The 21,595-nt window shown below is 41.9% G+C and overlaps 1 protein-coding gene across 6 annotated transcripts in view; it reads left to right on the top strand.

The window, feature by feature from the left end:
- LOC117763435 (transcriptional enhancer factor TEF-3-like) overlaps window positions 1-19,733 on the top strand; it is a 38,041-nt gene extending 18,308 nt beyond the window's left edge. For 2 of the 6 annotated variants that reach the window (XM_034588554.1, XM_034588556.1), the window contains exons 3-12: window positions 3,127-3,191; window positions 4,994-5,056; window positions 6,932-7,066; window positions 7,951-7,994; window positions 8,286-8,347; window positions 8,547-8,677; window positions 9,456-9,629; window positions 14,503-14,643; window positions 15,918-16,070; window positions 18,751-19,733. In XM_034588554.1, coding sequence (XP_034444445.1) covers window positions 3,127-3,191; window positions 4,994-5,056; window positions 6,932-7,066; window positions 7,951-7,994; window positions 8,286-8,347; window positions 8,547-8,677; window positions 9,456-9,629; window positions 14,503-14,643; window positions 15,918-16,070; window positions 18,751-18,864 — 1,082 coding nt within the window. In that variant the 3' untranslated portion in view covers window positions 18,865-19,733. Of the gene's footprint in view, window positions 1-3,126; window positions 3,192-4,993; window positions 5,066-6,772; window positions 6,842-6,931; window positions 7,067-7,950; window positions 7,995-8,285; window positions 8,348-8,546; window positions 8,678-9,455; window positions 9,630-14,502; window positions 14,644-15,917; window positions 16,071-18,750 lie in introns of all 6 variants that reach the window. The other 4 variants (XM_034588555.1, XM_034588553.1, XM_034588552.1 and 1 more) reach the window with 3 other exon arrangements.
- The last annotated feature ends 1,862 nt before the right edge of the window (window positions 19,734-21,595 follow it).

Here is a 21,595-nt window from a genome sequence, read left to right as displayed (position 1 = left end):
GCGTGCGACTGTGTGTATAAACGGGAGTAGACAGTATTTGAGAGAAGGGTTTAGTCCACAAAAGCTTCACACAAAGGCAGTTCTGCGGCTGGGCAATGCGTGTGTGTGTGCCTTTGTTTGTGTGTGTGTGCGTGTGTGTGCATGTGAGTGAGTGTGTGTGTTTTTCAGGAATCTGGAGCTTTACAAGGACTAATATCGACCACTTTTTCCTCTTTTGAATGATTCACTCTCTGGTTCATGGATAATATCACGATGTCGTATGTGAACATTTTTAACACTTTTTGAGCTGCAGAATAGTTGATTCCCGTGTAGACCCGTGCAGCTGAGTTCACATGCAGTCTTTTTAGGCTGCAGGGATTTGCAGGAGATGTGGTTACCACCTTTCTAAAAAACCTTTGCTGCTCGTGAAGTCTGGTCGTCAGCGTCAGACACGGAAAGAAACACGTGAAAGTACATGATGTGATTAAAAAACAAATGGTTTTACAAACTAATTCACAAAAGAATTTGGGGATATGCCTCAGAATAAAATTGTTTTCCACAATTTGACTAAACTGTTGGCTCCTTTAGCTCCTGGTTGATCATCTGACTGCTTGAGCCCTTTCCTGTCTAACTACATTGTGTTGTTGTTTGCTATTAAATAACACTCAATCCTAAATACAACAACACAATCTTATTTTATAATTACAAACTCATCCAAAATATATAATAACAATCCGATGTATTTTCTTTAGGAAAACCTATAGTTTCACGTGAGAAGGTTGTTCCCGACACAAAGGCTGAAAGGTTTTCAGTTTGAATACCTAAAACTGCAAATCATTTTTTTTAAAAGAATTTGGCAATACAACACAGATGCTTTAAAAAAACATTTAATCTCCTTCATAACTGCAAGGCACAGGAGGATCAGATCACATGACCACAGCGAGGAAACGGTGCATTGCGTTACGCGCAAAATCTGATCACTTTTATAGGCTGACGAAATTCCCGATAGCGGTTGAGCAGGGTGTCGGCTTTCCACTTTTCATCCTTCGGGGTCACTTGATCGGCCGGTTTGTGAAGCGCTGTGAGGTCTGACCCAAGTGTCACTATGTGAGGGAAAATGTGACGGGTTTGTGTCACTTGTGTGTTGTGACTGATCTGTGCGTTAATTCACATGGAGACGTGGTGCCAAGGGAAAAATGATCGTGTTTAAGAGCTGGTGCAAAGTCTTGTAAACTCGTGTGTGTGTGAGCGTGTCATTCACTCTGGAACAGAACTTGTCTGTCTGCCCTTCTCTCAGTTCCTGTTCGTGAATGTGCTGATCTCAAGTTTATGGCTGCCATTAACGATTCATTTCATTTTATTTTTAATTTATCATTTCCAATATTACTCTGTTAAGTTTATTGTGTAACAAATCTCAAAGACATTCTGCCCATTCCACGTCCGCTGAGAGCAACATGGTTTATTTAAACACCTTATTTTGTTCGACCAGAAAAGGTCGCTCAAATATATTCAATCGAAAAAAGAAAATGCACTTCTGAAACCGTACAGTATATTGACCTATGCTGCACCTAAAGCAATCTACTGAAATGGATCTCAAATTAAATGATTTTCAACCTCCTACCCATGGAGTATTGTACACACTGGTGTTGGAGGTAAAATTGGTGTAATCTATTCTATATGGAAGAATATGGATTATATGGGACCCAGATTAGCCAATCAACTCTGAAAGGTACTTCCTTGACCAAGGACTGATGCTAAGGGGAAGCCTTGTTGTCTGTGGCCTGTATTCATTTTATTTTTATTTTCTATTTATGGAATCCCACCGTATACTGGGATGGTGCGTAAATGATGTGCGTATGTGTAATATGTGAACACGTATTTGACAATAGATATGTTTAATTAAATACACAAAGAAAATGTTTAATATACAGAAATATTTAAAATATGGAAGTAACATCCTCCTGGATTGCACCTCAGAAACCTTATACGTATAGTTGTGTGTACATGCCTATTTGTGTGTTATCCAGTTTAGCCTTTAAACTAGAGGGTTAGCTTTTTGGAAAGAGGGTGAAAGAAGCCACATGACCGTTGCCCTCCCCTGTAACCGGAGACTGTGCTCAGAGGGAGGGAACAAGCCCAAGATTTACTGTGGGCGTAAAGGCATATTCCATAAACATTGATACACACACCAGCTGCCTGGCAGCCTCAGCAGACTGGGCCCCCTTTGGTCACTGGCCGTGTCTGTCCTGAGTCCGGTCTGAGGATCGCATGGCTGCAGCCTCCACCTGCTCTGCCAATGTGACCTGTCTGTCAGCGGTGGCAGCGTGCACACGCGCACGCGCACACACACACACACACACACACACACACACACACACACACACACACACACACACACACACATGCTCAGTGTACAGTGTACTGATGCAAGCTCTTAAACACAGATGTATAAACTTGGTGATATACTTATACTCTTGGCTTTCTGCGATGACAAACTTGACAGCCTTGACTCCTGACATTGAGTAAATTAATTTGCACGTGCATCTATACGTGCCTGCAAGCAAGTGCACGCACAGGCATATTTCGAGAAGTTAATTTAGCTAATTATACAGCGACTTAAGTGACCTCAGCGCAAAATATTTTTTACAAACATGTGCACAGAAATATACAGCGCATATACATTTCCTCATTCCTGGTTAGTGTCGTGCTTTTATGGTTTGGCACGGCGTGAGGTGCAGGCTCACTAACTCAATAATTATCTTTGGTAAACATTTTAATTCCTCCACACTTAGAACATGCTCCTCATTAACCCCCCGACACTTTCAGCTCAAGTACACTATGGCTAAAGTAAAAACAGCATATACTTATGTTAATTAAAAATACTTCACGCAAGAAAATTAAATATGGAAGTAAATTATAAAAAAACTTAAATACCTGTTTAAAATAAGACAATTGTAAACAACAGTATTGTATGTTGTGCTATATTTCTTAAAATTTGATTTATGAATATTATTGGGCCTCTCAGTCAAATCTGAAGGTACAAAATTTGTATAAAATACAACGTCAAATTAGTTTGAGTTTGAAGGTGTCTTAAAACTCAGGAAAACGTCCGGTGAGTAAGCTTTGCTTTTTTCTTGACTCTTACAGGACGAAATGAGCTGATTGCACGCTATATCAAACTTCGTACGGGGAAGACGAGGACCAGGAAGCAGGTGAGTTCTCTGCAAGCCCCGTCTGAATCAGCCCCTATTTTTGAACTCCTCCATAAAGCTCTACCCTGCTGAGTGATGCCCCAGCACCCTGCACAGCCCCTGTCACTTCTCACTCCCCCTCGGCTCGGAGGCCTGGGGATGACGATTGATTTAGGGCTGGGGCCAAATGCACAGATGCTATAGGATCGAGTGTCGGTGTTATTTCTTCACCACCTCATGGATCTGGTGCTTGTTAGAAGGTGAAGCTGGGGAATACGGGGATAAGGATGGGAGACCGTGGTGGGACGCCCATGGGGATTTGGAACTCTATCCTCCCTATGGTATCCGAGATGGAGTGATGTATGGGGCAATGATTGATGTGTAGAGAAAGGGTCCGCGCTAAGTGATCCGGCAGATTCCGTTTGGGAAATAAAACGAAATGAGTGGGGGGGAGCAGCAGTCACGGATCAGATCAGGGTGGTGGGACAGGTCAGCATCACAAGAGACACCAACAGCAGTGGACTGACAGTGCAGCTTCTTCAGAATGTTCAACGCCATTGTGCTGTGATGTGGTAAATCGTCTGTATTCATATAGAGCTTTTTCTAGTCTTGACCTGTCAAAGCACTTTACAGTTCAGCCATCCAGCCAGTCAGCCAGTCACACACACACATTCATACAGTGCAACTATCTGCAGCTCTTTCTGTATCACACATCACTCATACACGGCTGGCACAGCTGTCAGGAGACATTTGGGGTTCAGTATCTTGCCCAAGGACACTTTGGCAATTCGACATTCCTCGTGGAATGACCTTCTGGTTAGTGGACGACCTGCTCTACCTCCTGAGCCACAGCCACCCTGATAGAGACAGAAGGTGTGTGCACAGATATTTTTTACATTAAAAATTAAAAATATGACTGGGGTATGGTTTGGAAGTATTTTACTTTTATAATGAATAAATAATAATACATTTTAAGTTAGAGTTGTTTCTCAGATCAGTGAATCAGTGGTGTAGCTCGTTATGTCTAAATGATCGAATCTATCCCCAAAGAAAGAAAGTTATTCATCAAAGTGATTCCTGTTTTTTCAGATTTCTGTCTATAGATTAGTAGATGGAAAATATCTATATTGTGGCAGTTCCATACAACAAAAACATATTCTTCTACTTGGCTTTTAGGTATATGAAGTCATGTGAATATAGTATTTACAGTATATGTGCGTTTATCCACAAGCAAGCAGAGATTTATTTATATAGCACATTTCATTTGAGATGGAAGCACAATGTGCTGCACAAAGTATGAGCTACCATAGAAGTTGTAAACCTCAAAACCATGTGCAGGTCAAAATGTTTTAAAAAACACAGCTATTAAAAAGTAGGAATAAAATATCATTAAATCAAATAATAATTCGGCCAACAAAATAATAAGACACATAAAACCAATAAAAGGAATAAATAATATTAAAAGGAATACAAATAAATATGTTAGATTAAAACCAGCTAACCAGACCATGCACCTCAACCTGAGCAGTCACTGGGGGCTGCAGTGGATCCCAATGGGCTTTGGGTGACACAACGTGGACAAGCTGTCTCACACAAACATATTCCCACTGGTCAGTTTAGACTCTTAAATACATGTTTTCAGACTGTGCATGGAAACAGAAACACCTGGAGGAAATCCATGTACACCCACAGGGTTTAAGCCCCACAGCTAGAGGGGGGTAGTTTTGAACTTGTAGCAGTTTTGCAGTGAGGTAATAGTACTCACCAAAAAGCCACTAAGATGCAATGTTTAACTCTGTCATGTTGTCTAACATGTCTTCCAGGTGTCCAGTCACATCCAAGTCCTGGCCCGACGGAAGGCCAGAGAGATCCAGGTGAAGCTGAAGGTACGCTACGTGAGTCAAACTTCTTTATGCTTTTTCTATATGAAGTGAATGCTTTGGAAGATGTCAATGATTGGAGGGAAATGAAGAAGGGATAAAATCACGTCATCACTTTAATAACTAGAGGGGCTTTTAGAGAGTGTATGCCTCCGCCAAGGTTAACACCCTATCTTGCTATATTAAAGAAAATACAAAAAAACATTTTCGTTCTAAAATATGATGTATTTCTTCTTTTTCATAGCTATACCCTTCCACCATATTTCTGGAAATCAGTTGATTTGTATTGTTGTATTATTATTGCACTATTTTTTTATCACTACAGGATTCCTACCAACATCTGGGGCAATGGAACTGCTGATGAAAATTAGCCTGTCAGCTAACTTGGTGGCTTTTACATTTGTATGAATGTTGATTAATGTACATTCTCTCTCTTTACAAATAAAGAATGAATTAATTGAAAAAAATGTTTGTGTAACCTTGCTTAACATAAGTCAGACAAACAAATGCAGATGAAAGGATAAGCCTTGGCGGAGGTAAACAAATCTGAATAACATGAATACTTCTCCATAGACAGGGTAACATAGTTTTTCTCTGTGCATGTAAGCTGATAAAGAAAGTCCTTGTTAATAAGTGTTATTAGTATGTTGCATCTTTCAGGGTTATAGATCATAATCAAACCATGTTGCCTGCATTTGACTTTGTTTATTATTATCGTGACTTTAATCCAGTTGAGCAGCAGAAATGTTGAAAACATTCTAACTCTATATTATCTCCTCTCATATTGAAGTTTGGTGTCTTGTTAAAGGTATTTCAACATCCATGGCCCCTGCTCTGCCATGTTTTCACATTCCATTAACACAAAGGCACAAGCCACTGGCTGTTTTAATTGCAATCCCTAATTGACGCTAGTTTTAAATGGCATGCTTATACATTATGATGAAATGTGAACGTTTCTCCGGCAGCCCGGGGCTTACTGTGCACAATCACGAACAAGGCGAACCAAACACAATTGTCAGGGAACAAATTAATCCCTGCATTATTCCTTCCAGGTATTACGTGGATGGTAAGTAAAGCAATACAAGTTTTTCCTGTGTGGTACGCTGAGAGCTTACACATCCCTGTCCCCCCAGAACTTTCTCAGTTTACATTGCTCAGCCGCATACCCGCAGACAACAGGACTCTCCCTCACCTTGGACGGTGGCCAGGAGGGTTCAGCTGGCAGAGGCCTGCATTGGTCACAGGGTTTGCCCCCTGTCACGAGCCTTTTTAAATACATCTTTGGTGTAACTGAGATCCCTGCCACATGTACCCCCCATATTTCAGCTATGCCCTTGTGTTAGCCAGTTCTGGGAAGAAGAATGCTCCGTGTGGCCTTGCCCATTAGGGCGGCAAGTGTCTGTTGTCCTCTGTGGTTTGGAAACTGCTGAAGGAGTGGATTCAAAAACAAGAGCCGTATCACTTTACGGCACAGCACAGGAGACACAGTTTTCTAGCACTCACCTGTTTTCAACTATTTTCGATGGCATTGGCATTGCACAGCTTCGATTATGATGAGCATATTAACATATCAACCCTGTTGCCTGCCTTGTCTTCCGATTTGACCTCCAACAGAAGCTAGTTGTCATCACAGGCTTGCCAGTGCCAAAGCAATAAACTTAACTCTTGACCCAAAGGCCCTTGACTGTAATATCACCTTCTCTCCATCTCTCTGCTTGGCAGGGATTCACCGATGATGCAAGCTGGCCTCGGCCCTCCGTTTCCCCTTTTAGGGCTCGGCTTGCGTTGCTGGTAAAGTGGGGCGCTATCGGAGTCTGATGACTGTTCTCTTTGCACAATCGTCTGTTTCTCTGACTCTCGCTGTCTTGTCGCTCTCCGCAGGACCAGGCCGCCAAAGACAAGGCCCTGCAGAGTATGGCCACCATGTCCTCAGCCCAGATCATCTCACCCGCGGCCTTCCAGAACAAGATGGCTCTCCAGGGTCTGGCAAGGCCACCGTATCCGACTACCGGTGGGGTGAGTCCCTAACCAGTGTCCCCTCCAACACATTATTCAGATTAAAGTGAAATGCTGAGCACTGGCCACATTTATATAAAAAAAAAACTTTTTGTGTTTCAATGCCACATAGCAGAATTTTCCCATCACTCTTTATACTGATGCATCATTTCCCTGGATGTTTGTTTAATCTCATGACCTCTATCCCTCTTCATACATTCAGTTTGTCTAGATTTTTACAGATGTGACGCCTTGTTAATCATATTTCTTTTAATGTCATAGTAATATTATGTTCTGATCATCTGTCTCAACGTCCAGCAGATTTGACCTGTGTGGGCCAACAGAGTTACCTCCATTAGTTGAGGAATTTGACTTTTCTTCCTTTTTTAAAATCCTAGTTACCTATTTTATCCTGTCGATGACACTATTTAGAATAAAGAACCTGGGGTTTAACCACAAATGAGTTGACCCCTGAACAACGTCTGTGTGGTGCATTTAAATACTAAACACAATTTCAGCCCTTTGAAACACTTAAGCACAATTCATTTAAGTTATACTTCTTAGCTTTGCACCTCAGTTTAAAGGTCACTAACGAGAAGGCCAATGGTTCAATCCCTGGCTCCTCCAGTCCACATGCCGAAGTGTCTTTGGGCAAGACAGTGAATCCTAAAATTGCCCATGGCAGCTGCTCTGAAATGAAAGCAGTAGTACGCTGCAAGTGTGTGTGCGCGCGAATGGGTGAATGAAACTTGTACTGTAAATTGTTTTGAGTGGTCATCAAGACTAGAGCAGTTTTTTATAAATGCAATCCATTTACCATTTATTTTTGAAATGCTCTCAATATAAACTATAGCTCAACTGTTAAATGAGTAAATACATTTGCACTTTATTTCATTTCCCTCCAGTTTTGGCACGGGGCACTTCCAGGACAGCCGGGCGGCCATGAAGAGTGAGTAGACATTCTTTCGTCCTCTGACCTGCTGCTGTATCCATCAGTCACTCTCCATGTGATCAGCTTAATAACCATTAGATATGTTTCACTCAGGAAATGAATCTCAGAGCAAATTACAACATATCAGTGCAATTATAAAGAAAGGTCTTCAGCTGTCTGACTCCCGGCATACCTCTCTGCCCGCTGCATCTTTAGAGGTCAAGCAGTCCAATTAGTATGTGAGATGGGGTCATGAGGGTGAGACAGTGCATAACATGCCTCTCCCTCTCGTCTGTCTCGTCTCCCCAGCATTAAGCCCTTCTCCCAGCAGAGTTACGCCATGCAAGCGTCCGGCCCGGCCCCCATAACAGGTGGGTGCTCTCCCTCCCGCCCCAGCTGTGTTGACAGAAGGCTGTCATGCCGGCCAAAGTGATGAGACGACGCGGCTCGTGAGGAAGAGCTCCCTCAGAGCTCAGAGAAATAGCTGCAATATCACTGCGTTTTCAAGTTTTTCTCCATCACAGTGGAACCACACATTTACACAGTCGCTGCCCTCTGGTTATGTTGCAGGTTATGAAAGCACAGCGGGGCTCTCCATGTCTCCCAGTGCCCCTCCTTGGCAGGGTAGATGTATTGCCAGCTCTAAGCTGCGGATGCTGGAGTTCTCTGCCTTCCTGGAACAACCTCAGGACCCAGAGACTGTGAGTACACAAGACTGGGAAGTAACTTCGTCTTATCGAAACTCCAAAAGTTGTTTTTCCCCACCCCACAAATTATTTTTTACTTCACTCACTTTACTTTTAAATTATTTTCTACTACAACAAAGTCCTTGCACCTGTGAAAGTCTTGCTGACCGGTTGGCTAACTACAAAGTCACATTATTCACACATTTTGTTCCACAGATTTCTTTTTAATTTCGTGTCTGCTGTATGGTCTGAAAGAATAAAGTGATGTTGACTTCGGTCAGATAATGACATATTCTAAATATGCTTTCTAGAGTAATTTTGCTGTTTTAGGAAAACTCCTCAGGTACAGATGTTTGCATAGAGGTGTATGATATATAACATACAAACTGAGAAACCTAGTAGTTGGGGAGGGCCTGTGAATCAAAGAGGCAAGATTCACAGTCACAGTTGTATAATACAATACAATCATAACATCAATAAAATGATAACTGGCAACTTGATAATAACACAAAATTAGCATTCTTTAACAGAAATAGATTTCACTAATCTCTTGAGAGATGAATAAGTTTTTGTCTTGGAAAGATTTCAGTGAAACATCGATATGGACGCACATGAATGCACAAAACAGGAAGTCACATGTTCATGAATGGAGTGGAGAAAAGCAGGCCCATTGTGACACATATCCTCGATTGCACACTGACACTGCACTTGGCATTATTGTTGATATAGTAAACCGGACATTTGACATTTTTTGGCTCGGCTCATTTCCAGATATTCCCATTTGTCTTTCCAGTTCAACAAGCACCTGTTTGTGCACATCGGCCAGTCCAACCCGAGCTACAGCGACTCTTATCTGGAGTCAGTGGACATCCGGCAGATCTTCGACAAGTTTCCCGAGAAGAAAGGAGGCCTGAAGGAGCTGTTTGACAAAGGGCCACACAACGCCTTCTTTCTCGTCAAGTTCTGGGTAAAACATTTGGCATCTTTTTGGAGAAGTCCATATTAAATTGGAAATAATAATAATAGTAACTTCCTTTCAACAATTCAATAATTTGTTTAACTTCAAACCTATTTTTAGTGTAAAGTTCGGCCTGGTGCATGTTACATACACCATCAGAGCATATAATCCTCTCCAAGCCATGAAGGTGAAGGGAGAGTACAGTGAATGCTCTTGTTAATGTTTTGTAGCACCTGTTGGCTGTTAATGGCCAAACAGGGTTAACGGTGTCGAGATGGCTTAAGCTCTAGAGTTCAAGAAACTTAAGTGTGATTCAGGCCCAGAATGAATGGAGAGTCATTGCTCCCATAACCTGATTGGTGGTTTATATGCCAGCAAGGAAAGCATTGCTGTGCATCAGGCATTTGTGTATGCCTTTGGTGTGTGTGTGTGTGTGTGTGTGTGTGTGTGTGTGTGTGTGTGTGTGTGTGTGTGTGTGTGTGTGTGTGTGTGTGTGTGTGTGTGTGTGTGTGTGTGTGTGACAGCAGCCTTGGGGGAGAGTGGCAGGCCTGATCTTTCACGTGGGGAAATGTGAGCCTAGACACCTGTCCCTGCACTATTAGACTGAGTCCAACCCTCATGTCCCCCTCCCCTCAGTATACTTATTTATAGATAAGCCACCCACCCAACCCAAAGAACACACACACACAAAGACACACATCCCCATAACACACACAGAGAGATGAGAGAATGAAGCTTGATGGCAAAGACCACCTAATATGCAGACAGATAAGGAGGCACGGGAAATGCAAGTTGACACCGAATAAAGAGATTTGGTGCGAGAGAAAGAGAGGGAGGGAGACATGGAGGTGGATGTCATGTGGGTGGGATTGGGCACATCTGCTTTGTTCATCTGTCTGATCTGGCCACCGTCCGTCACCTCAGGACCTTTGGTATTTGTATCATGCACGTCATCCACATAGTTACAGATCGGCCCTATTCTTTACAACCCTCGACACGTATGCGAAATGAATAAGATGCAAACAGTCTCGATTTTCTGAAGAGGTCACATCATCTACGGCCAAAGTGACTGACTGAAAATCAGTGGCACATCATTCAGAGTTCTAGCGGAATTAGAGAGAGTTTAAGTACAGCTCCTTAGAAACACCTGACTTCCAAATCTTAACTCACATCTCTGATTTGTTGACGTATTCAATAGAGACTTAAAGATATAATATGTAAGGAGAAGAACATTATAATATTAATGAGACAGTGTCCAACATAAGTAGAGAGGAGTATCAAAAGGAAAACGTCTGACAGAGATGAAGGGAGCAGCAATGACAATTGTAATGATAGCTATTGCAGTAATAGTAGTATATGTAGTATAGGCAGGCAAATTGCACATCTAAGCAGACATTTTGTTGACTAAGTGTACTTACTTGATCCCAAAATGTTTCCAATAATGTTCAAACCCTGAGAAATTCCCAATTTCATTCAAGGTAATAAGATGTTTCACTTTGGTCATCTTGTAACTTTGGTCATCTTGTAAATTTTACTTTACCTCTGGCTTTGTCAGTCTCTGGTATAACTTCCTGGGCAAATGACATATGACGATGGAGAAACAAACTTTTTAGCCAGTTAGCCAGTTAGCTAGTCGGCTTCCTTCCACTGTTTGTATTGGTCACTCTTAATGGATCGCGATGATTCGTTGCCCTTTCCTGCGTGCTCTGTCACCAAAGCTCTTCCGGTAGCAAACACACAGGGGTCCCAACAACCAAAGAACATCATGGGGCAAAAAAAGGAGGTGAAGTCAACAACTCCTACAATTCCATTCTGCTTCAAGATGTCATCAATCTTGGTCTTTTGTTATTATTTTCACTGAGAGACGCCTAGCAGCTGAAGTTACATACTGTACATACAAGAAACCTTAAGAGCCTTTTCATGTTTTTAACCACAAAGGGCATGAGCCGTGTGACCGTGTGCAGCATCTTACACTCATGAGTGTCTTGTTTTATGAGAGGTTCTGTCAGGACAAGAATCATGCCTATCATGCTCTTTGTGCACTACAACCCCATCTCCAGCACTGAGGTGCTGACAGGGTTGTTCCAGTTGAACTGAGTCATCCATAGGCCTTTGACATCCACCCAGAGGGGTGAGCTGAGAAAGTGGACAACGGCTGTCCTGCTGCGACATTTGGTGAACAGATGAGCATCCACCTGCCACAGCAGTCCACACCTGACACACCCTGTTGGGGAGCAGGCTCGACTTTCATCATGGGGGATCGCCTAAAGACTCAGAGTCATCCACAGCTCGGAAATGTCGGCAACTGTCAGAAGTGGTTTGGATCCCTTACCGCCTGTGGTTTGCTTCTGGTGCTGGTAAAACATGATCACCAGTATTCTCTGATCCAGTTTATTTGGGTTCAGGCCACTGCTTCAAAGCAGATCTATAATATAACTGCTGAAGTTCTGAGGGCCAAAGACTGTGAGTGTCAACTTCACAGTGCTGTTGTGCGATCTCGTGCCACCAGATGGTTTTTGTGGATATGGCATTCCTCCTCACTCGTGTTTGGCTGTTATTTATTGTGCAAAGATAAAAGACATTGGTGAGTGACACTATATTCCAAGTAATCTTCCAGACAGTCCTTGGATGGAGCAGCTGGTCGAGCCATGGCATTTGATTCAAGGGTGAGGGGAAGGAGGGGACGAGCCGTCCTGCCATATATCATAAAGAAAATGAGAGCGGGACAGCAATGAGGAGATAGAAATAGGGACACGGACAGTGTGAACAAGAGATAGGGATAGCTGAAGAAACGATCGGTGGCATGTGACCAACAAGTCATTCATCAGTGAAATAGTACTCTCTCGATTCATGTCAGAGTCGGGTGGAGTCACTAGTTATGACATATGCAGCTCCACATTAGAGGGAAACAAGCTCATAATACTGTCCCCTCTCAGTCTGTTCATCTTACCTTACCCCAAGGGGGTCCTCCACTTCTCAAGGCATTCATGACAAAACACAGAAATGCTGCAAAACAACGGGAGATTTCCACAGCCACACTGGAAAAAACCCAGCAAAGATGCCTTCGGCCATGAAAATAAGCAAAATGAAATCCTCGACACATCCGAATATACACTAACCTCATTTACACCATTGTAAAAGACAGGAAGAGCCTATTTGATGTCGCCGCAGTGGCACAGCCACGTGGCAGGTCATCACTCGGGGGTGTGCTGAGGCGCAGGTTGGCATGGTGACCGTGACAGGCGGCTGGCCAGCTTCCAAAGCTATGGCATACTAGATTGAATTTCCAGCAAACCCCCCCTGTCGGCCGCTGGCTGCCCTGTCCCTCGTCCCACTTTCCTCCTCACCCCCTCAGCGCCTGTGGCCCTGTCCTAACGGATTGTCTCACGCCTTTGAAGTGCAGAGGGAATCCGATTTAAGCTGCCTCTGCTAAATTGTTACACAGCCGGGCTGCCCGCTGTGATCTAATCAGCCAATTGCACACTGATGATTGTAATTGGATGAATTCCCTCGCAGGCTGTTAGGGAAGCAGGGAATGGCGGTTCGGGGAGGGTCACTAGGCCCCAGGGATGAAGACAAATAGAGGAATTACATGAGCTGGGGATGAAGATGAACGGCTGATGAAGAGATGAGAGCAGGCTGAGCGGTGTCTCAATGGCCCATTAGGAGACAAGGGCCTGACAGGGGAAAAGGTAAAACAGCCCAGCTGTCTGACACAGGAGTCGACATCTCCGTCTGATCCAAAATCAGATTATACTTATACCCTCAATTCAAACTTGAACCAGAGGAAGGATCAGAGGTAGATGAACCTGCTTCCAGCTGAGGATGGAGAAACTCAGACTTGTCCGCCTTTAGTCCTGGACACAAAGGGTTTTCTTTAGAGCTTTTCAATAACATATATACAATATTTATATAAGTAACTTTGGCTCCAACTACGAGCTCCAACTTTCATCTTGTAAAATTTCCAGTCCAGTGGATTTTGAATCGCAGTTAACACAACGTCCATCCATCCATCTGTCCATCAATTCATTTATTCATTTATTCAGTCATTCACCCATCCGTCCGTCCGCCCATCCATCCATCCATCCATTCATTCATTCATCCATCCATCCATTCATTCATTCCTTCATTTATTCATTCATTCATCCATACTTCCATCCATCCATCCATTTATTTGTCTATACACCAGTGCATCCATCCATTTATCTATCTGTCCACCAGTGCATCCATCCATTTATCTGTCTATCCACTAGTCCATCCATCCATCCATCCATCCATCCATCCATCCATACTACTTATCCTTGGAGGGACTTGGGGGGTTTGCTGGCCCCAATCCCAGCTGACGTTGCATGAGAGGCGTGCTACACCCTAGAAAAGTCGCCAGTCACTTGAATGCACCATAGAACAAAGCTCAAAATCTTTTTTTATCATCATCTTTCAACAAAACACACACTCACACAAAGAGATACACAGCACCTTGGGGATTCCCAGGCTGGATTTGCCAGTGTTACAGTGGGTCAACAAGGATCTGGTCTTTGGATGCCTCTTGGCTTTACAGAGAGTCACTCTCAAGCTTGGTTGAGCTGTAACACTCTTAGTGATGCATCTTTTTCAGACCCACACATGTATCTTATGATCCATATATGTGAGTAGAAGAGGAGGATCAGATATTTTGTTATAGATTATGGATCTGGAACAGTATATCCTTTTGGCCGCCCAGCGTAGCACACAGTGAGTTAAAGGAGGTTAAAGGAGGTCCTAATGAGCAGAGCAGCAAATCCTCACACATACTCCTACACCACCAGGATGCCTGACTAATCGCGGTTCCTTTTAGGTCAGACTGACAGGTGTGTGTGACGTGTTGTGTGTATCTCCCCTCCAGGCGGATCTTAGTGTAAACCTGCAGGATGACAGCAGCTTCTTCTATGGCGTGTCCAGCCAGTACGAGAGCTCTGAGAACATGGTTATCACCTCATCCACCAAAGTCTGCTCCTTTGGCAAGCAGGTGGTGGAGAAAGTGGAGGTAAGACCGAGGATATTGTCAAGAATACTTTCATTTTATATGTTAACTTAAACTAGAGCATTTTGTTTGTTGGTTGGTCGACACGTTCGCAGGATTACATCATCAATTCCCACCAAACTTGGTGAAGGGTTGGGGACTGGGCTTGGGAAGAACCCAATACATTTTGGTGCTGATGCAGATTCAGCGGCAGATCTATGATTTTTGTTTTTGCTTTGTTTTGTGACAAACTAGCTAAGGACACATTGCATTTCTCAGTTTCACATTGGAGGAAGTTACAGGTTTCTATACGGCCCCTTTTGTTACCATACAGCGGCTGAACCACATTTAAATCCACTAAATCCAGATTTTTATTTTGGTGGCATGAAATCATCGAAACCGACCCTCTAAATATGTCTGAATCTTTTCATTAAGATTCACATATACTTTTGAGAAATTAATGAAAGCTTTGAAAAACGACTTATTTCACAATGTTAAAGAAAGTGGGATAAAAAATGAGGAGGGAACAGATAGTTCCCTGTTCTTCCCTGTTCTACCCTGTTCTACCCATGCCACATCCTTCCACCACGTTTCATGGTAATCTAGTTTTTATTTAATTTAATTGATTTTAACTTTGTGCACATTTTGTTACAAACCCAATGTTTAGAGGAAGCAGAGTTCCTCCAATTATAGGCAGTAGCCTCTACAGTACATCTGGCTACAATTCAAACGGTTTGCATCACAGATTTCTCAAAGTTATCCCCCAGAGGAGTGAATAACTGCTGCAGGTGGAGATGGATTCCAGTCATTTACCACTGATACTTTGTCAGGGAAATGACGTGATTCACAAAATCCCCCCTGCATGACTAAGTGTTGTGCTTTCCCGTTAACTAGACACAACAGTGGCCCTGCCCCCACCTACTGCTGATAGATTGTACAATATAAACACACACACATCCCTAGGTACAGCCATCTGCCTCAGTGGGCCACATGATGATATTTAATGGCTTCATCATTTGATTACGCTTGTCACGAGAAATATGTTTATTGTCATATCTGGCATGCCATATGCTGCATTAGGTATATTATATTACACATATTGCAGCTTATCCCATAGATGTTCATATCCTGTGTGTCCAATTGAGTTTCAGTAGATGTATCCTTGTTTTTATGATTTTTATTTTACAAAGATTTCACATTTTATCCTGTAATGCGTTTTTAAATTCTCTATCCCTGTGGTATATGTTGTCTTATACCTGTTATATATCCCTCTGTATTCATCATATCTGTTTCTCTAGACGGAGTACGCACGCTTTGAGAATGGACGCTACGTGTTTCGGATCCACCGTTCCCCGTTGTGTGAATACATGATCAACTTCATTCACAAGCTTAAACACCTGCCAGAGAAGTACATGATGAACAGTGTACTGGAGAACTTCACTATCCTACAGGTACACACACAAATCAGAGAATGTACAGTACACAGTGTTTGTATGCGTGTGTGTGCGTGTGTGTGTGTGTAGAACTTGGGGATTGTAGTGTTTAGGTCTGTATTATATCATCCCATTTATTATTGGTTTTAACCGTAGACTGTATATAAAGATTGATGAAATGACAGCTTCCCAAAAGTCAAGCCAAAACACAGATCACCATCTGGTGGCTGGCTGCAGTACCTGTCATAAACCCCACCTCATCCAGGATGTTAGTAGATGGGGCATGGACAAAACTTGAAAGTCAAAATACATCTTAGATAAGATGATTTTTGTTATTTTACGAAGGTCTTATCACACTGACGTATGTTTAAGTGCTTTTTTAAAAAATATATTAGGTTTTAATGTTCATACAAAAACCAGATGAAGTGTCATGATTGACATCTGAGACTGTCTCATGATTGGTCATGTGATCAGTGAGACCTCACTACTGTCCATCCTCCCTCACTCTGGCTCCAAATTTGCAAGATGGCAGCATTCATATCCGGGATACTTTGGCTTCTTTTCTGGATAGGGGGAGGAACTCATCTATCTTTGTGTACAGTCTATGGTTTTAACAGACTATATTAGCTCTGTTGCAATAACCCCGTGCAAAAGAAGAAAAACCTGATTGTGGAGTTGATACTTCTTTTGAATCATAAACTGCTTTTACTGGCTTGAAATGAATTTGATATGACTCGTCTGCAACACTTTAGTGCTCTGTAAACACACGTCATCAACCATGTAGTCCCATTAATTCCACTCTGAGGTGATAAAGCACATAAGGCTTGAATGTGGACATTCAGTATGTGTGCAGGTTCTTTCTCTCAGATTCAACGTGTATTTTAAAGTATGTCACTGTTTTAAAGATCATTACTGTGTCTTTCGGCCTGTGAGCAGCGAGCACTGTTTCAGGATTTCTTGCCGAGTCAAAATTTTTTATGTCTGTTGTAAATTGGACCTTTTCTGAATGAGTGCGGACACAGGGAGGGAAATGAACAGACCGGAGTGCATCACCATAGTAACAAAGACACCAGGGTTCAAAGGCACTGGTGCCCCCTTTGCATCGGCGGCTGCATTCCTACTGGCCAAGGGACAATGACCATATTGAGCCCACACTGACGACTACATGGCAACATGTCATTAGTTTTTCAATGGGCTGATTTAGCTCATATTAACCATGAACAGCTCACACACAGATGTGCGTACACACACACACACACACACACACACACACACACACACACGGACAACAGATGCATGCACACGGATTCCACACTGCAAGGCTGAACAAAATGTATCAACATGGCTCATGTAACAAGTGTTGTATTCAGGGAAGTGCAATTGAGCTTAATGAATTCACGACGTTGTGTGTTTGTCTATTGCGTTGTGTGTTACTACATCCCTCTTGTGTTTGAGACACAATCTAAGCTTGTATATAGAACAACAGAGAGAGAGAGAGAGATCATGTGTCTTTCATTAGTCTTTATTAATAAATAGTGTGTTGTATTATGTTTTTTTTACTTAATATTCTATCTTCCACGTCAGTGTAAAATTTCAACCATCATTTAATCACGACTGTTAAAAGTAAAGGATCATGCCGGAAAAGAGCTGCTGTTAAAGAAGTCAACGTTTTGTGTTTCACAAGAGAAAAGTAGAACCACATGATTGATTGATGATATTTATTGTTTTTGAAAACAATTTAAAGGCATGGGAACATACTTCATTGAAGTAATGCTTTGGTGCTCTATTGGAAAAGAATGGTTCTACTAATACAACACATAGGGGTAAACAGTGGATCTAGGATTTTTCTAAATCAGAGGCCATTAAGGGGCCACAATTTACACAGAGTGGACAATTATATGTCCAACATCCATGTACAATTCCTGATTCAGTAAGGTGCACGTTCACATGTAGCTCATTCCTTGTTTACTGTTGGCTCTATAGCTTTCAGCAAATCACTGAATATATAAAAAAAAAGAATCCTTGTTCAAGCACATTCTGTACTTACAAAAGCTCAGAAAATAAATGTTCTTAACAAATTGTGATATTTATTGTTAGAGTTGTTAGTAAGTGAATTTTTTCTATTTTAATTAATTAATTTTATATTCTGTAATGCGGTCCTGACACCCTTTAAAGAATAATGTTAAAAAAACAGGGATTTAAACTGATATATTGGACTATGTAAGTCAGTTATGTTACTTAAGCTTGAAGACGAAATATAAAGAAGGGGTCTCCATAAGTCCACACTTCATTCCTTCTCCTCTCGGACATAAAATGTGCTTCTAAATTGTTGTCATTGTTTTTTTCTTGTGTAAAATGCCCAAATATTCATTCCTAATGTTAGGATTTCACTGATCCTGCTGGATGGAGGTCTCTGTTAAAAGAACTATGTAAAAGTAGTTTTGAAATCCTATATTCAAGCAATCTCCTAACGTTTCATTAGATGAGTTATTTTTATGTTACAAACTCGAGTTGATTTTCAGCAGAGTCTTGTGATGTTTTGGACGCACAACACATATCTCAGTGGAACAGTGACAACATGAAATTGATATCAGTGGTAACGTTGCTGTATGTGTCTAGAAATTGTGGGTAGATTCAGATCAGGGGTGGTTTTTCTATCCAAGACATGACTGACCAGGATCTTGTGTTGTGTCCACAGGTGGTGACAAACAGGGACACACTGGAGACCCTGCTGTGCGTAGCCTACGTCTTTGAGGTGTCCACAAGTGAGCACGGCGCGCAGCATCACATTTACAGGCTAGTGAAAGACTGACACAGTCGCACAGTCGGACCTTACCTGCGACAGACCCACTGTAGCACCTCAGTGAGCAACAACACTAAACAATGGACGATACTTCCTCCGTGAGCTTACAGAGCTGAAACCTTACAACTCGGTCAGGAGCCCAGAGAAACGCCGGCCCTCTGTCGGCGTGCCCAGCAACACGACCTCTGCTGAGGAAGACGCGGGATTTGAGACTGCGGAAGCTGAAGTGGGCTTTGTGGGAGAAAACAAACAGAAGAGGACCATGATACACTGTGGTCTCTGTGCCAAAGGAGCCAGACCTACAGCCAACCAGACCTGCATGAGAGAGTTGTCATAGGTGGTGTTTTTCATCTCATCTTATTAGTGCTTGTTTTTTTTTTGATTTTAGATTATTTTACACACGTGCATGTGCAGAAGGTGTTTGCTACAGAGGAGTCCGGCTGCCTCAGGATGCCACCTAGTGACTTAAATATGAATAACAATGGGGAAAAGTGATATGAAATTAAACCGAGAATCCCTCCTTTGCACATCCATAACAATGTCACTGTTGTTTTGGTGCCAATCTTTTGTGTTATTTGAGCGTTTGCGTAATTATGTACAGTGCCACATCCATCTCCTCTACACAGAGTTATGAAAAAAGAAGAGGCTAAAAAAAGATTTAAAAGAGCTATTGTATTCACTTCGTTTGATGTTTAATGTTCTATGTTTCTTGTATTGTCTTACTGTTTTTGATTGAGAGCTATCTGACGACAACAAAAGGCACATAATAACACTGCTAACTTGAACCAGACCCTGGATCTGTAAACTGATTACAGAAGTCGTCTGTGACTGTAACTTGCCCTGAAGTGTCAGATATAAAATACAAGTGTTTCTTACGTAACTTCTTCCTGTTGCTGAGTTTTTGAATTATGTGAAAACTGTTGCAACACACTGATACATGTGGTGTAAACCTACAGATCATTCAAATGTGTAGAACTATATACGTGTATTATATATAACATCTCAGAGCAAAGCTTTGACGTCTCCTCTTACTTTCAAACATTTTGGCAGTCTTCAGGTTATATCACTAAGGTTACAGATCAGCTAATAATCACATAATAAGTTAACATTATATCAAATGACCTGCCTCTGGGATCAAGAGCACAGACATATCATTAGTTATGGTATGTAGAATTATATTTATGGTAATAGTTTAAATGTTGGTTAACTGAAAGCCACATAATAATGCTTGGGAGGAGACTAATGTAGAAGAGACATATCAGTGTTCATACAGAAACTGCAATCTGAAATTTTAAGTGCAGTGTTGATGGGCATATGTTTCCCACAATGCAATGCACGCAGGAAATAGCACACAGCTTGCAGCTGCACAAGATTCCAACTAATTGTGGATGTTGGTGATACAGCTCAGAGAGGACGTCAAACCAAACCAAAAGATAAGCAGCAGGAAGAAGGTGTGTAGTTATCTGTTGATTATTCTGTGCAATACCTCAGTTGATTATTAGACCACACAATGTCCAAAAAATGTTTTAAAAATCGCTCAATCAACTTTTCACATAGTCTTACATGAAAGTTTCATGTTGCATTTGATTTGTCAAACCAACAGCCCACAACTAAAAGATAATCCACTCAAAATGGTTCAGAAATCAAAATTCAGAAAAGAAGCTGTAGAAAATCCTCACATTTTTACAGAAGCAAAAATAAATAACTTATTTACCTTAACATTAACTTGGCTGGTGTTGTTGTAAAGTTGCAGATTGATTCCTGTTTTATCTTACTTAGAATTCTATGTAAAAGGATAGAGTACGTGCATGCGACAATATTTGAGTAGACGGTGATCTAGTGGAAGTGACCATTGCCATCTGGTGGTTATTAGACAGTATTACACTTTTCCTTGGCAGTGAAACAGTGCAACTCCTCAGGCTGAGATAAGTAACAGAACCTTGAGGACATGAAAACTACTTTGTGTTCTTGGTCTAGTTCACATGTAATCCACCTGCGGCTGCTTCAAACCAAAGGATCCTACTTCTACAGGGACAAAAAGCTTTCAACTGGGAAATATGGCAGAGGTTTCTTTCACTCTGCTGCTGGATATTAGCCTCATGATAAAGCTGCTGCATATACATAAAGACTAATTAGCATTGTTAACAACCTTTGGTATTAAAATTATAGAATATCTATTACGAAAAGGGAATATAATAAATTAATCTAACACAAATAAGTATGTTCTTGCCGTCAATTTAAGATGATGAAATGCTGTGATATCCTCTGTTTGATTATCAGTACAAATCCTTTCTATTGAAAACCATTTGTACAGAGTTTTTTTTCCCTTAACTTGCAGCCTACACCTTTCACTCCATAAGCTCTTTATCCCAAAAAGGTCCTGTGAAATCCCAGGTGGAAACTGGAGCGCGGCACTGTGAGGGAGAGACCAGCTCACAAAGGGAGAGAGAAACGAATCGGCAGAGGGAGCAAATCCAAAAGCAGGGTTGCAGACGGCTTATTGTGATAATCCCATTTGAAAGAATTCAGGCAGATTGCTACAATTATGGCAATCCACTCTCAGATGTCTGACCTCGCTGAGAACAGACAGGTTGCTTTCCCCTCCCACAGAGAACAGACGTTACAGGTATTTATAGACTAGATTCCTACTGAAACTGGAGCACGTTTTACTCCAAAGTGTAATGAGGCAAAGTTTAATAACCCTCAGTGTGGAGGTTCATTGAAACAGCACCTACAGGAA

This window comes from Hippoglossus hippoglossus, chromosome 6 (genome assembly GCF_009819705.1).
Source record: "Hippoglossus hippoglossus isolate fHipHip1 chromosome 6, fHipHip1.pri, whole genome shotgun sequence".
In the NCBI taxonomy this organism is placed as follows: Eukaryota; Metazoa; Chordata; class Actinopteri; order Pleuronectiformes; family Pleuronectidae; genus Hippoglossus; species Hippoglossus hippoglossus.
The sequence above is the reverse complement of the archived record's forward strand: the minus strand, read 5'-3'. Positions and strand labels throughout refer to the sequence as shown.